The 16599-nt window shown below is 50.6% G+C and overlaps 1 protein-coding gene across 1 annotated transcript in view; it reads right to left on the bottom strand.

Moving 5' to 3' along the window:
* Map6 (microtubule associated protein 6) overlaps positions 1-16599 on the bottom strand; it is a 71537-nt gene that overhangs the window by 8680 nt on the left and 46258 nt on the right. The window contains exons 2-3 of the mRNA XM_051149007.1: positions 13646-13859; positions 11837-12033 (exon numbers count right to left, since the gene is read on the bottom strand). Coding sequence (XP_051004964.1) covers positions 11837-12033; positions 13646-13859 — 411 coding nt within the window. The remainder of the gene's footprint in view (positions 1-11836; positions 12034-13645; positions 13860-16599) is intronic.

The following is a 16599-nucleotide window of genomic DNA, read 5'->3' as shown; positions in this document are numbered from 1 at the left end:
TCCAGGGACTTCTCTGCACTGGGAATAGGGAGCAAGATCTGCCAGGAAGCAGGACAGCCATCCCCTCCCTGCCCTTCCCCTGCGCATGTGTCCCATGCTATTTCCCATGCTATCTAGGACGTGTTCGGAGGGCAGGGTCCAGGCCTGTTTTGTTGATAATTGTATCATCTGCACCTTAAGCATATCTCACTCAGGGACGGGGTCAAACTATAAGGTTGAGTGTTTGTCCAGCGAATGGATAAACAAGAATCTTTTCTGTGCTGGGTCCTCCTATTTCAAATTAGCATTTCAAGGATGCATGAGACATGGAGTCTCAGACGATTCATGAGATGCCTCTTGTTTCCATGGAGACAGTCAGCACCACCAGAGAACAGTGACACTGGATCCATTCTCCCAGAATATGGAAGTGGAAGTAGGTGTGGTGATGTGTGCCTGTAATCCCAGTACTTGGAAGGTTGAGGCAGGAGTATTGCTGTGAGTTCAAAACTATCTGTGGCTACCTAGTAAGTTCAAGGCCAGCTTGGGTCTCATAGTAAAATCTTGGCTCTAAAACAAACAAACAAAAACCCACTAAACAAAATAAATAACAATCTCTTTCTCTGACACACACACAAAACAAACAAACAAAAAACAATCTAGAAGTCAGACTACCCAGTCCTGCCCTAGACTAACTGGATAAGGAACTGCACTGGCTGCCATTGGTCCCCCTTACCCGCTAAGCTTAACCTTCTTTCTCCCTAGATTTCCCCCCAATGGAGCAGAGATGGGGCAGTGTGCTTGGAAAAGCCCGGGCGCTGAGGGGGGGGGGGGTGGGGGTGGGGAGAAACAGATCATCAATTCTCAAAAGCTGTGTACCAGGCTGTGTCAGCCCTACACTTGCAGCCAAGCATGGTGGTGTACACCTGTAATCCCAGCACTCGGTAAGCAGAGGCTGGCAGATCGCTGTGAGTTCAAGACCAGCCTGGTCTACAAAGTGAGTCTAGGACAGCCAAGGCTACACAGAGAAACCCTGTCTTGAAAAAACCAAAAAAATAAAAAATTAAAAAACTAAAAAATTAAAAAAATAAAAATAAAAAAGAAAGAAAAAAGAAACAAACTTTCAGATTGGAAAGTGGGAGGCTCAAGATCTGAAGCGCTGGGCTCAAAAGGCACTCCATCACCTGGTGGGAGTGGGCAAGCAGTTCCCCGATGGACAACAAGCTGGGGTCAAACACATGACCATTCCGGTACCCTGGTGAGTGGATAAACTTGGATATGCAGTTGGAGCAAAGAGCTTGAGGAGTGGGGACCGGGTCAGCCATGCCGCAGCACCCAACAGCCGGTGGGCAGTAGACAGGCTGACGTCATAGCTTTGCCCCTTCACTGTGTTACCTGCCTCCAGGGTCCCCATACACATGTGCATGTTTCCTGGGTATAATAGTTCCTAACTCAGAGACGGGAAATATAGCACTCAAGGGGCATTGCCAAGGAAACCGTCTTTGGACGGCTCACTATTCTTAGAAAGGATCTATGGAGATGAGACGGATGAGACGTGCTTCTCTCTCTCTCTCTCTCTCTCTCTCTCTCTCTCTCTCTCTCTCTCTCTGGTAATCATAATTTTTAAGCAATTGTCTGCCTCTCCTATTACACTGTGGGCCATGTTTTGTCCATCTTCATTTCAACGTATCTAGCAGAGTGTCTGGCAGACATGGTAGGACAATAGCAGCTGGGGTGTGGCCTTTTCTCTTTGTTCTCTGACTTTTTTTTTCCCTCTTTTATCCACTCCTTGGGCAAATCCTATGGAGTGTCCACTCTATTAGGCCCTGTGCCAGGAGCACAGAAGTGAGATCCAGGTTGTGGCTAGAGCAGCCCCAGAAACACTAGTGAACACGCTCGCAACACGAGGTCACCACCAGTAAACAGGAGCCATACCAGCCCTGCCTGGCCCTAACTCTGATTGGCCTGTGTCTCTTCAAACAGATTCAACGTTCTCTCTAGGACCAAAGACATCACTTTGCTTGGGACCCTCCCTCTCTGCTCTGTGAAAGCACAGCCCCACAGGCAGACTAAAGATAGCTGAGGCTATCAGGCCTCGTGGTCTCCACTGGCATCTTCCATGCCCTAGCTTCCTTTATTGCTCCCGGGATGGGTCCATGGTCTCCAGTGACACAGCATACTCCTTAGCATCTCAGTGGCAGACCTGGATAGTAACATGTGTTTGGCATTGTGGTGCCACCCTCCCAGGACCACCACCATATTGCCTGTCCTAGAAGACACAGCCTCGCTGACTAAGCATATGTCCCACAGCCCTCACCCTCCAGACTACTATCCCGTACAGGTCTCAGACACTCCCACCACTCAGGAACCAGAACAGAACTGAAAGCTAGGCTGTAGACACGGTCTCCAAACAGAACACAACTCCTTAGCTCTAAAGGCACCCCTACCCACCGGCCTCCCTCCTCTCCTTGCCCGCCTGGCTAGGAGACCCTCCTCAGGGGTGAAGACTCAATTCTTGTGCCGTCTACTCAGTGAAACTATCTCTGGCTCCCACTCTGCCCTCAGCAGCCACAGCTGCCGCTCCCATCGGATGCCAGCCAGGCTGTAGCTACCTCTAGGCTGGACCCTCTAGGGGCATAGATGACACTTGCTGCTTCCCTCCCTCCCCTCCTCTGCTCCTTTCTTTCCTTCCTCTAAGTATGTGGCCACTAAATACAGTTGGGGACCAGGGAGCTGTGGCACGGACTAGCACACAGTAGAGGTTGGTATCCTACACGAGGAGCTAGAAACTAACTCACACAAGATCAAATTCGAACAAACCACATATATAGCATGTGCACATTCTCCTAGCTTTGTCGGCCTCAGGATCTGCGGTCCTCTTCAGCCCAGATATCTTAAGTTTAAGAGACCCTCCAATAAAGTATAGCTTTGGGTCCTCAAATGTACAGGGATTGTTCGCATTTGTGCTTTCCAGAAGAGGAAAGGAGGGTCACAATGGAAGTATACATGGCCTAGGGTTGCACAGACAGTAAAAGCAATGCCACAACTCCGGGGAGGAGCTGGCCCCTCTCTAGGAATCCAGAGACTCAAATACATCTACAGCTCAAAACCAAGTTTGGCTTGCACTGCTGCTCGCTGACTAGCCCTACCGCCTTACATGACTTCTGCAGAGCTCAGGCTCTGAGCCCCCAGCTGCATCTCCCGAGAAATGCATCTCCTAGAACAGACCCTTAGGGAGTGCCCGGTCAAGGCCCCTGCTCCTCAGTCATTCCTGGATCTACCAGATCCTGCCATCGCCAAGTTTACCTGCAGCATGCAACGCACCCTTACAGAGAAAACAGCTCCAGGAAATCGCAGCTCCCTGGCCTAAGGGCTAGCCCTGTTCTCACTGTAAGCCCTACCTGAGCACAGTAGCAGAGGGGACACCAGGCAGGCAGAGTCCACTCATGGTGACTCAACACATGGGAGAGCAGCTGGCATTACAGGTAGGGGGAGAGAGATGCTGCATCCACAAGGCTTACTCCCAGGTCAGTGTGTGCCCCCCTCCCCGATTGGTCTGGGAATCCATGGCCTCCATGTGGAAGTTCACTATAGTCACCGAGAAGGGGACTGGGAGGGCTGCTTACAGCAGGGCACAGGTGTTCTGTGATAGTGGGAACCCTTGCTGCATCCAAGGGCTGGACCAAGAACCAGCTGTGACACCAACCACTGGCTACAAACTCAGGCTTACACTCACAGGCTGGTTTGATTTCGTGACTTTATCAGCAAGCTTTGGGTGTTTTTTAATCTGTAAAGAGCCTTATTATGAGATCAAGTCATGTAAACGACAAAAGCCGAATTAGCATTCATTTGTTCCGTCCTGTGGGTGGGACCAGCTCTGCAATTTACAAAATCCAGACCAGAGTTGGGGTGGGGGATGGGGCGGGACAGATTTCTGGATCCCAGATTCCTCTAAGACTGAGGGGCAGGGCTCTCCAAGTGGGTAGGAGCTTCTGAAGTCAAGTTAGGCTAACCGGCTTAAGTGGCCCTGTAAGTGTATTTACTTATTTATTTAAAAAAATCATTAAATATCTTTTCTAGATTCGACCTTCTAAGAATGAAATAAAGTCCCAGTTATATATATGAAGTATTATAAAAAGCATCTTTGGTTGTGTTGACTCCAAGAAGGCAAAGTCAAGGGCAGGATCGATCCTCCGAATAGGCTGCCAAGAACCTGATAATTCTGCTAATGACACTATAAAAACACAGTGCACCGGACCAAGGCGGCCAGATGGAAATGGCTCAGCTCTCATCTGCCTCTGTGCTCCAGGGAACTGACAAATCGATCTTTTTGTGTCTTCCCCTCCCCTCCCACACTAAAGCAGAGGACAGGATCTTCAGCAATTAATCAAGGTCGCTTCCGGGTATCCAGAGAGGACCAATGTGAAAGAACGTGTAATTTGCAAGACTAGAGTCTGTGCAGGTGATTTATAGACGTGCCGAGAGAGGAGAGAGGCCAGAGGCCATAGAGGGCTGGGGTGGGCAGGGTATGGAGAGGCACCTCTAGAGAGCCTGAATCTCAGTCCTGCTATACAGGAGTGGCTCTCCCTCCAGTGGTAGCAGCCAGTGCACTGTTACGACTCAGTGAGGGGAGAGGGAGATGTCCAGCAAAGCAACAGGAATTAAACTATTGCCACAGGTGGTCCACCTTCCACTCACCCCATCAGCCACTCACAGAAAAACAGGGGACAGGGACAGGTGACAGGTATCCTTGCTGTCAGCACTCTTCCCAGCTGCCACCTTCAAGCTCCTGCACCAAACAGATTCCAAGAACACACTATTCCTGAATCTGGGCGCCGCAGCCATTTAGAGGGTTATACAGACTAGGAGTGCACTATCTTTGAGGCTTTAAGAATTCTGAGACTCAGCCAAGCACACACAGTGGAGCTTGGATCTGAAACCAGGGCTGTTGGCTCAGGTGCAGACCACGTGGGCAGCGAAGGGAGAAGCACCTCTTTATTAAGCCAGAGAGAAGGGCTCTGCTCTGAGCAGAGGGGATGAGGCCACCTCTTAAGATTACTCTATACTGGGTGGTGGCAGCATCAGCATACACCTTTCACCCCAGCAGGTGGATCTCTGAGTCTGAGACGAGCCTGATCTATAGAGTGAGTTCCAGGACTTACACAGAGAAACCCTGTTGAGAAAACCAAAACCAAAACCAAAACCAAAACAAAACAAAAACCAGCAACAATAAAAAGATTACTCTGTATCTGAGAGCTTGTGATTTTCTGAATTTAAGTCTGCTTAGAAAAGGTAAGTACATCAAGTACAAAGGGATGCTGATCCAAACAGAGGCTGGCCATCATAGAATCAGCTGACCTCTGCTTTGTTGTTGCCATGACATGTGAGCCACAGCCACAACCACACAGGGGAAGTTGTCAGGCAGAACGAAGAAGCCTTGTGGAGGCACCATGGTGAATATGGGGCACACAGCTATTAAGGTCACTCACCCATTCACTCACTCAGCACTCACTCAAGGAATACTTCAGGAGATGTTGGGCCAGGAAGTAGAAGACAGAAGGACCTGACTGTTCCCCTGGAGGAGCAATGGGATGAAGGGTGGAGGATGGGGGGTGGGGCACACATGTAAGCTGATGACACAGGACATGTGATGAGTTCAGTGATGAAGATACACACAGGGAACATCTTACCCAGCCTGGAAGATGCAGGCAAGGCTTCCTGGAGCGGTCCCCTGAGCCGAGTCTTGAAGGATGAGTTAGCCAGGTGAGAAGCAGGAGAAGGGCATTCTGGGTAGGAGGGACAGCGTGGGGAAGGCATGGAGGTGAGAGGCAGCGCGGTGACTGAGAGCAAGCTTCCGCAGGCAGGCCGTGGGAGCCGGAGCCGATGGTTTCAAGCGGGGGGGATGACATGGTCAGACTCGCAAGGCTCTTTAAGAGCCGTCCAGCAGCAGCAGCAGCCCACAGCAGTGGCAATGATTTACTTTTCCATGAACTTAAAATTTCCTCGGCCCCAGCTAAGGTGCCCGAGGCCATCTGTTGAAATAGCTAAGTATGATGCCTAGTGGGCAAGTGGCCTAGACCACTCCCAGGAGGACAGAGATAGACGTTTCAGCTCAACTCCAGTGCTGGAAATAAAAAAGCACCAAGGAGTGGCCTCTAGTGTGCAGTGGCCTGTTTGATCATGACATCTCCAATACCAAATGCGTTGCTTAGGAAGGGGACAATCCTCTGGATTTCATCGCACAGCTGGTAACAGATGTGCGAAAGGCCTGGTCCAAATCCTGATTTTCTCCCGGTTTGTATCGGATCCCAATATCTAAAGAAAGTACTGGGCAAGCTCGCTGGAGGGCTTGCGATGGCCCAGCCACAGTGTAATTTTGCCTGCTTTGGGTGTAATTTTCCTTAAGGGTCTGACTTAGTTGGAACCTGATTTATCCCAGTCAGCCCTTAGCTGCCTGTCTTTCAAGCTGAGCCAAGCTGGACAAGGCCTTCCCCTCTGGCCTCCCCTTTCTCATCTGTTACCCAGGCAAATGGCTGCATCATGGTGCTCAGAGAAAGGATGCTTTGTAGACAGCTGAGGTATAAATTGTTCAGACATTATTCAGTCCACTGACTCAAAGAATCCAGTGGCTGGAATTCTTTCAAAGCAGTTGTTTTTGGAGTGTTTGCCTCATTCAGCCTCTTGGATAACTAGCTCTCAGAGCTCTCAGCTCTCTTCCATCAATGAGAAAGCCATCACACTCCGTCCCAGTACCACACAGTCCTGAATCAACCTGTCTAGTGTCCATGTCCCTAGCACCCTGGTGTCACAGCTCCACTCTGTTCTCCTGAGTTGACTATCGGTGCCCCTTTGTCCAGAGAAAGGTGCAAGGACTCAAAGAGGCCCGGGAAGACCCAGTTTCCAGATGCCAACGCCACAATGTCTGAGGGCACGTTCCATCTCAGCCAGACTCACTAAGAGCATGCCTGAGGCATTGAGCCTCTCCAGCCGCTGTGTGTAATGTAGGATGTGGCCTATGTGTTGGGTGGGGTTGGGGGTGGGTGGGTACTGTGAGCCCTGTAGGTGGTGGAGGGAGAATCTGAGGTACCTGCCTGACTGTGAGCTCCGGGACAGGGCCACTTTTGCTGTCTCCATGGCCTCAGCTGTTCCCGCCACTGCCCAGGCTGTGCTGGTGCCGGGGTTTAGGGAGCAGAGACCTGTGTCTGCTGCAGGTTGCATCCTGAAACTTTGGATGCCTGCAATGTGAGCTGCTAACATATTTGAGCAGTAAATGGCCCCGGAAACCACCGAGAAGTGCTACAGTGGTCCACAGGTTCTGTGAGACACAGGCCACAGTGCCCCGCCCCCTCCTGCCTCCCTCCTCCCTTGGACAGTTCTTGCCCTGGGTCTGGTTCTGAGAACATCTCTCCTTCTCTCAGTTTCTGGGCTTATTCTTGGTGCTCTGATGTGTATTTCTTCTTCCTCTTTTCTCTCTTTTGCCTCGATTTGCACCTCTGTTCTCTCCTGTTCTGTCCCCCAATCCTATTTAGTCTTTTTCCCTTAACGGAGGGGAAAGGTACTAACACCTATCTTTATCTTTATTTATTGAGCAATTTTTGTGAATCCTGACTCATATAAAAGTAACAGGTAGGTGAAATGTTTTCTACTCATCTGAGAAACAAATATATATGTATATGTACATGTATATATCTATATATATATAGTGACTTAAAAGTATTAACACCCTAGGGGCTGGAGAGATGGCTCAGAGGTTAAGAGCACTGTCTGTTCTTCCAAAGGTCCTGAGTTCAAATCCCAGCAAGCACCTTTGTTCACAACCATCTATAATGCGATCTGGGCCCTCTTCTGCTACGCAGGTAGAGTACTGTATAAATAATAAATAAATCTTTTTTTAAAAAAAAAAGTATTAACACCCGAGATTGATTTTTGACGCTGCCTTCTCAAACAGCAACAGAATGGAGGCGCCACCCTAGGGCTCCTGGGATAGAAAGAGAAAGGGCCTGTGGCTGTGGCATGTGAGGCAAGAAGCACGAATACAGAGGCATGCAGGACACAGGTGCATCCTGGGTATGTGGAAGGGAGCCCAGTTAGTAGCCACCCGTAATGGTACACTAGGCCTTTCCAGTGCACAACTCTACGCTCTCTGGCCTTTGCCAAGCCCACCCTCCAGTGGCCTACCCCCAGAACCTGAGCTTGGCAGGTTCATGACCCCTCCACACCTTTGCTTGGGCACATCCCTCCGTTTGGCATGCCTTGGGTGTGTTCCATTCTGTTCCCCCGGTCAACACCTACCCATCTGCTGAGTCTTTCTCATCCACGGAACCAGCTAGAACAGACTCCTCCTTCATGCCCGCTGTGATCACGGGTATGGTCTCAGTCTCCTGGCTTCCCTAGTGCACAGCACAGAGCCTGGCACACAACAGTATTCAAGCGACACATGTTGGAGAAATCATGAGAGCAAAGCCTTTGGTCTCCTGCTTTACTAGAAGGACAACAAAGTAAGCCAATGCGGTTCTCACCCTGAGCTCTCCGCAGAGCCCACCCCTTCCCATCCCTGAATCCTTGCCTTGACACCTGCCCCACCTGCCCAGCGTAGCTACATCCTGCCACCCTCCTTAGCGCCCTCTGACAGGAAGCTTTTAGTTACTTCCCCATCCCCACAGGAAACCCTGTTCTCCACTTGAGCTTCCAAGTCCCCTGACTCACTGGGTCCTTGTCTGAGCCACTCACGTGGCTCTTTTAACATTTCCACGTCAGGCACATGCAGGACACAGTGAGCCAACCAGGGGCTCAACCTGTAACATGACCATGGATTAAACGAGCCATCGAAGGGCGTCTCTGCCACTCCTGAAAGAAGAAAAAGCCGGGAGCAACGCTGCTGCTCGCCACAGGAAGGGAAGAGTGAGGCAGCAGCTTCTCACCCTGTGAGGCAGTGAGTGGCACATGTTCACTGGTCCAGCGACATGGCACGAAAACATTACACTACCTTGTGGGCCAGGGCGTCTCCAGGGCCATCTCCGCCTTCCCCAGCACTTAGCTCTGACTCCTTGCAATTAGTACCTGGGAGGCAATCTAGAAGAGGCAAGCTGCATTATGGGAAAACTCAGAGGTTCAGCTGCCAAAGGCTGGTGCCTTTACCTACTCAGCTGGGCCTCATCAAGGAAATACGATCAATAAAGTGGTGTTCGTCTCAATCGTTTATTTATAAGTGGGGAAAAAAAACCTGTTGGTTTGCTTTCTGAGCAAGCACAGAACCACAAGACGTCACAATCAATTGGCTATACATGAATTTTTTTTTTTTTTTTGTCATTCTTTTACTAACAGCGGGAATGAAATAGCACCAAGAGAATGAATGCGCACTACAGGATACATAGACAATCTGTGGTATGCAACAAAACCCGGGCCACAAAATCGTAATTAGACATTTCCTCTCTGCCTCAGTGTGACGCAGCTTCGCGTGCTATCTGGGAGCTGGGGCAGAGAGCAGAAACCTGGGCATAGCTTGGGGGCAGTTTTACAGGCAGGCTAAGAAAAAAAAAGTCTCCATTCTAGCCCTCTTGCCCAGGGTGAAGAGGGAACAGTAGGGAAATGTACAGCAAGAGGTACAGGCTTGGTCACCTGCAGGAAGGCAACACCAAACACTGCTTGAGGAACCACAGTCAGTTTTGCCCAGTACGTTTGGGAGACAGAACAAGACCGGCTGCGTTTTGTTTGTAAACAGTAGAAATCAAAGGAAGTTTCTTGTTAGTGAGGTGAAACATTCAAGAGTCAAAGAGAACTGCAAACAGTTTTCATAGGTGGGTGTGTGTGAAAAAGAAAGGGACTCTGACAGTTTGAAAGGGGCATTGTCCAGGGCATCTAAAGATTCAGGTAGGGCAGGGGGAAATCCAGCCCCGACAGCCCTGTGGGCCCTTGTGGTAAGCTACAGCAAACTACAGCGGCACACCACCAACTCAACTCCCTCACGGCACGTGTCTGCACAGGCTGCTAGAGAGACCTGTCTGCCCACCAGCCTGGCACGGTGCCTGGCATAAGGTATTCAGAACACGAACACTGAACAAAGGATCCCTTGCGCATTGTAAACTCCGACTTACTCCATCTACAAAACACACAGTTGCTCTACGGGGAAATCAAAGTGTGGCTAACAAGCAGATCCAACTGATGCCGGCCGGGGCTTGAGAGGAACGTGCACTGACTGCTGTGGCTGGAACGCTAGATAGAGCTGTCTGGTAAACAGTAGGGCTGGCTAACAGGTAGCCGGAAACAGTACTGAGCTCTGGGCATTTCTGGACAAATACACGAGACCTGTGTCTCCTCCTTTCTCTACCATGTCTCCCTCACAGTCCATGCCTTGAGACGGGACAGACGGCGTCAGGCAATGCCGTAGACTTCATTTCTAGTCTGTTCTGTTAAGAAACAAACAAACAAACAAACAAAAAACAAAACCAAACCAAAACAAAAAAACCCGAAGGCTTGTACAGCACTGCTGGGTTCATTTACAAACTTGTCTCAACCAGCCCCACAAGGTGCAAACGAAGCTTTCACTGTCTGCACAGTGAGACTGAGCAGGCGCTTGGGAGCTCCACCTTCCCAAACTGTAAGGACCTGACGAGACTAAGGAGCCACCAGACTTTCCCTCTGAACCACTCTCACCACGAGAGAAAGCAAGCTGGGGTGCACCATCCTAGTTACTCAGAATGCTGAGCAAAAAAGAACTGCCAGGACAGGAGCAACCTACATTTCACTGGACATTTCTGGTGGACGTTTTGGGTTCCCTCATAACTAAGGAGGGCGGATTCCTTTCATAACCTCCCCTAATTCCAACGACACAACTCTAGGGGCCTTTGGCCCAACACACGCAACACTGCGATACAGAGTACACTGAGAGCTGTTTCTAAGCATTGGAAGTCATAGGTGCTTGCTAACCCTTTTGCAGGGCCCAGCACACAGACCCTGGCCAGGTGCTCAGCACACTGGCCTCTCTGTGGAGCAGAGCAAGAGCTCTGGGCTGGAGGGTGCATGGCCACACTTACTGCCACATCTACACACCCCATCTGCACACCTCAGGAACAGAACAAGCATGCTATGTGCCACCTGCACACCTGACTATTCTCTCTTAACCACGTGTTCAGCACACCAGCAGGGTGCTCAGGGCTGGGAGCTCCTCCCACACCACCGGCAGCATCCCAAATCCTCACCCTCTGCCACTTCTGGCCAGCCTTAGACAGTGGCCCATTACTTGATACACTATTCAACGCCCACCGATAGGCACAAAACACAGGCGCAACACTCCTAGCAGAAGGTTAACAGACACAATTCCATCTCGTTGACAGTAAGGCTTAGGTTGGTTTGTTGTTCTACCGTCTTTAACATTTTCACAAATTCTAACGGCTGAAGCCCAACCCGAACTTGGGGTAGCATGCAAGCATCCAACGAACCTGGAAAAGAACATTTGCCTAAAGTCCAAAATCGAATTGTGCGAACTGTGGCTGGCGCAGGAGGAGATGCCCTGCAGCAGACACTTCCAAGCCCAACCAGGAACTGAGCTTGGTGGTAGCTGAGACCTGACTCAACCCAGACCCACAGGGAGGGCACAGCTAGGGCACAATGCTTCCTGGCGTCCCAGGGGCCCTTGGCTAGATGCTGTGCCCCCTGTAGGAAGAGGCGGTGGCCTCAGTCTATGAAATATGATTCCTCCCAGGGGAAAAAAAAAAAACCAACCACAGGGCTCCTGAGACACTTGGAACCAAGGCAGATGGGAAGTCTCTAATTAATTTTGTGGCCTTTTTTTTTGTTTGTTTGTTGGTTTAAGTAAAGGGGGGTGGGGGTGGGGAGGAAAGGAAAGTGCAGTGACATTTACTCTTTCGCCTCGGCCAGTTTATTGTTCATCTCTTTGCTTTGCTCCTTGCCGTCAGGTTTGGTGGCACTGGGGCCCTCTGTGGTCTTTTTCTTGGCAGCCTGGCCCGACACCACCTGCTTGTCTTTGGCCTTCCTCGGGGGCTTATGGCTCGTTGAGGTCTTTTTTGGTTTGGAACTCTGAACACTAGTTTTCTCTACCTGTATGGGGAGACAGACAGACAGAGCACAAACAGAGAAACACAAAAGGGAGGGAGTGGGGGAGGGGATTTAGAGAAAGACGTGGCAGCATTAACAAAGGAGTGACGGTAGTGACTGGGCAGTATCCCAACAGTACCTGTGCCCCTGGCTTTGCTTGTCTGAATCTACAGGCAGCCTGCCGCAAACTCTCCCCTGACCTGTACTTCCTTTCCTGCTAGTTCTCCCCTGGAGCATGCCAGGTAGTGGGCTTTGCTAATGACTGCAGGACCTGGCGTCCCTCCTCCTTGGATATGCCTCATTCCACTCAGGACGAGTGAGCGAGCACAAGCTGTTCTTGAGCTTCTCACAGAGGAGATGTTCAGCCATCCAGCCCTGGACTGAAGAAGTGCGTATTCACGAGGATGAGCCATGGCTGATCTCTGGGGTGGTGAGGCATAGCTCTGGGACAACTTCTGTGTTAGGCAGCAATGGGTACCGCTAGCCACATGAGTATCTCTGGCTGGATCTTGCCTGCTTCCCCAGAGCAGCCATTCTGGTCTCCAGGCCTCTCTAGAGTCTTGCCTTCTCTTTCCCAGAGGGCTCTGGGGCCACTGATTTCCCCAATCGTCTCTCCTTCCTGACTTGGAATCTTCTTTCATTCAATGCCAGCCTATACCCTGAGAACTATTCCATCTGTGGATGGACAGACCTAATGCTTGGCCTCCCGGGCTGGGCCATTCGCTGACCAAGGTCCAGTGACCTCACCCTGATTTGCTTGGATGAGGGGGGGGGGTGATGTTCCCAGGAACATGAAATACTCAGGCCTAAAACTAGGTACAGCCCAGACCAACTGGGTCAGCTATAAGCTGGTCCTGGCGTAGCGGAAATGCCAACTGAGTGCTAGACTTGAGGGCAGAAGCAGAGAAAGGCCAGTTAGGTTCTGGAGTTGTCTTGTTCCTCAGATGTGCTCTGTTGTTACACACGGCAAAGGTGTGTGTTACTCACCTGGCTAACACACAGCGAGTGGGCCTGTGAGCCACTTTGCCAGCTCTGTCCAACTTGTTTCTCTTATTAACACACTCATGCTGAGATGAAACGAGGTAGGGCTGTGTTAGCATTTAAAAAAAAAAAAAAATCCCAAATCCTCATTCAGAAATGGTGATTTCAGTAATAAGCAACCAGGAACATTTCTTGAATTCAATGTGACCAGAGTGTTGTGACACACTGAACACTCTGTTGGACAGTGCTGGTCAGGGAAGGCTGCGTGAAGGTCAGTGTGTTTCAGGGACTGACAGGGATGGAAAGGTCCAGGGATTGGAGCAGGGTGGAGGAGGAGCGTCAGGGCCAAGGAAAGGGGCTGTAGCACCCAGGTGAGATTTGCCTGTTATTTTTATTCTGCATTTCTCAAACACAGAATCTGATGTGCAAATGGTAAGCTACTTTTACGTAATGCCCCTTTCTAATGTGCCCTTTGCACTTAGCAGAGGTACCTGTTGAAGGCGTGCCCTAGGGCCCGTGTGCCCCTGGGCCTGTGTGCTGAGGAAGAAAGTTATGATTCACCGGAAGCTCCTGGGGTGCTAACCTGAGCCCCACATTCTGCTTCCTCCAGGCTATGCGGTAAGGGTTGTCTCACCTTCGGGGATTCCTTGAAAGGCTCGCTGTAGAGGCTTCGTATTCTTCTGCGGTCCGTGGCCTTGTTGTCCACTGTGCTGGGCCTATTGACTTCTCCTTTAAACTGGGCGCTGTAACTGGTCTCGTGAACCGTCTTGTCATCTGGGGGCTTGTACTGGGGCTTGGCTTTGATTGGTTTCACGGGTTTGATGTCTGTCCATGCTCTGAATTCGTTCCTGTGAGTCAGAGAAAACATCAGTGATGAGAAATATCACACAGCAGAGAAATGTTCCCCACCCCAGCAACGCACGAAGCTGGCTCCTGATCCAGGCTGAACTACGGCTGACTGAACTATGGCTGAGGGTCGGCACCACTGTCACCATGACCAACAGTTTTCCCTTTCTCAGAGCTGACCCAGCTGTGGGAATGGCAGTAGAGATCTCAAAGAAAGAGCTCAGGGTCTTTCCCAGACCTAGACTCAGGGGATCGAGGACAACCACTCAGGTCTTGTGTGCCCAGGAGGCTGAGACATCTGGCCCAGCCAGTGCTTTTTGGGAGCTCAACATGGGGTTACCAGTATAAGCAAGGGTAAAGGGCTTTGGACTTGGCTGAGGCAGGCACACTGCAACTTTGCAATAAATTCCAAGTTGCCCTTGTCATTTTCTGTGTGGTGGTGATGGGCTCAGGGCCCTGTGTGCCTTCTTTCCCCCCACTTCTCACAGTGAAGACCCTTTGCTGCCCAAATCTTCCGGGTGACCCCTCTGGTGCTCGCTTCTTGTGGCACCCGAACACTAGCAACCAGGTCAGTTTAGATGGGATCCCTGTAGCCCGTCTTAGCACATTACCACACCGATATCACAGCTTGTGACGGCTGCGTGTGTGTGTGTGTGTGTGTGTGTGTGTGTGTGTGTGTGTGTGTGTGTGTGTGTGTGTAGGATGGCCATCATATGGGTGCAAATGGCTACGATTCTGTCTCCCCATCAGGGTTTCTACTCACAGCAGCCTCTCTTAGGGTTTCCACTCAGCTAATTCATTGCTTTTGTGGTTCTGGGTACTGAGCCTAAGGCCTCCTGAGCGCTAGGCAAGTGCGCTCTCTCTCTCTCTCTCTCTCTCTCTCTCTCTCTCTCTCTCTCTCTCTCTCAGCTTTATTCACAGCCCCCTTCTACTTCATTATGTGGCCCAAGATTTGAATTCACTGTTGCTCACGCTGGCTATGACCTTGTTTCCTCTGGCTTCTGCCTCCTAAGTAGCTGGGAGGACAGGCCTGCCTGAACCACCAGGCCTGGCTACTTGCCTGTTTCTGATCTTTCATAGGGACGGAAAGTAGGTGGCCCTCGAAGTTGAAAACTGCACGTGCTGAAGGCCCAAACAGTCCCCAACTCTGAGAACAGGAGCATCTGGGCAGCTGCTCTGGGATTCAAGAGGCCCGAGTCAGTCTACTGTGCGTTGGGAGCCAGAGACAGCTGTGTTTGGAAGAACAGGTTAATGTGGGCAGCTAGGGAGTTGTGTTGGTCCAAGGCCCTCTCTCACCCTTTGTGGCCTTTCCCTTAGGGCTCAGAGATGAGAGCCTCCAACACGGAGGCCAGGGTTAGGGTTAGGGTTAGGGTTAGGTTGCTAGTGGGAGGGACTCATGGGGCCCCACCCTTCCCTGAGGATCTAGTGGGGAAGAGGAAGGGGACCTTTGGGAATAGGAGGGGACAAGAGCGGGAAAGTGATTATGGCCCAAATACATCATTCACATGTATGAAGATATCAAAGGACTGGGGTCTCTTGCCTTAAGTCAGGAGTTTGAGCAAGCTCCGGGTGGATCCTAGGTCCACACCAGCCTTCACAAGGCCCCATGAGAGACCCTGAACCAGAACCACCTGGATAGGACCTTTCTGGTCTCTAATCCTTAACCCGCAACGGACTGGAATAATGTATTACACAGCAATAGATTAGGATACAGACCCCAGTCCAAAACTAAGCTCTCATGTGTCACCTCAGCTGAGAAAGCTGCGGTGTAAGCTGAGCACAGTCTGCAAGCTCCCCGCAGAGCCACAGCAAGTTCCTGGAGCGAGGTTACCCTCTGGGTTGTAAGCAATAGAAGCAGGCTGAGGAGGAAAGTGCTCACGGTGCAAGCACCAGGACCCGAGTTCGGTCCCCAGAACCCTTGTTAAAAACAAACAAATGCTGGGCGTGGTAGTATGTGCTTGTTACCCTGTGTTGTGGAGGCAGAGAAGGGCAGATCCATAGGCTTGGTGGCCACCTAGCCTAGACTACTTGGTGAGTTCTGGGCCAGTAAAAGATGGCACCCGAGGAACAATGCTTAAGGTTGTCCTGTGGCCTCCACAGGCATGTGCACACTATCACCCCATGGAAAAAAATAAAAACTAGATAACAAGGCTTCCTGCCCAGCCAAGCTGATAAGGACACACTGTTTGTCCAACTCATAGCAGAAGCCAAGCCACACAGCTGTCATAGGCAAGCTCAATGCTCGCAAGCCAAGCTAAAACAGATATTGCCACTGAGCCCGAGCCAGAACAGAGAGCTGGGTCTTCAGAAAAAAACCCATGGGCTTGGTGTGGCAGCACAAGCCTTTAATATCAGCAGGTGGGCAGATCCCTGTGAGTTCAAGGCCAACCTGGGCTACATAGTGAGACCCTGTCCCTGTCTCAGGAAGAGAAAGGGAAGTTGTCTCAGCTTTAGTCCTCAGGCCATTTGCAAAGGAATGGCTCGTCAACAGGCCCCACGTGAGGGTTAAAAGGCAGAAATGGGTTCTTGTCAGAATCACGAAGCCAGTGGTGGATAATTAGATAATAAATATATTTTATTTCATTAGTGTTGTTCATTTAGGAAAAACTATTTCAGATGCTTTATATTCCAGGCATGGATGCAGCTGCCCAGCCTTTGTTGTCAGAGTAGGAGATGTAAACAGTTACAATCAGATACGTATCCAGCTATTATTATACTTTGACCTCCGCAGGTCAATCTTCT

The sequence above is a fragment of the Acomys russatus genome, chromosome 7 (assembly GCF_903995435.1).
Source record: "Acomys russatus chromosome 7, mAcoRus1.1, whole genome shotgun sequence".
NCBI classification, from domain to species: domain Eukaryota; kingdom Metazoa; phylum Chordata; class Mammalia; order Rodentia; family Muridae; genus Acomys; species Acomys russatus.
The sequence above is the reverse complement of the archived record's forward strand: the minus strand, read 5'-3'. Positions and strand labels throughout refer to the sequence as shown.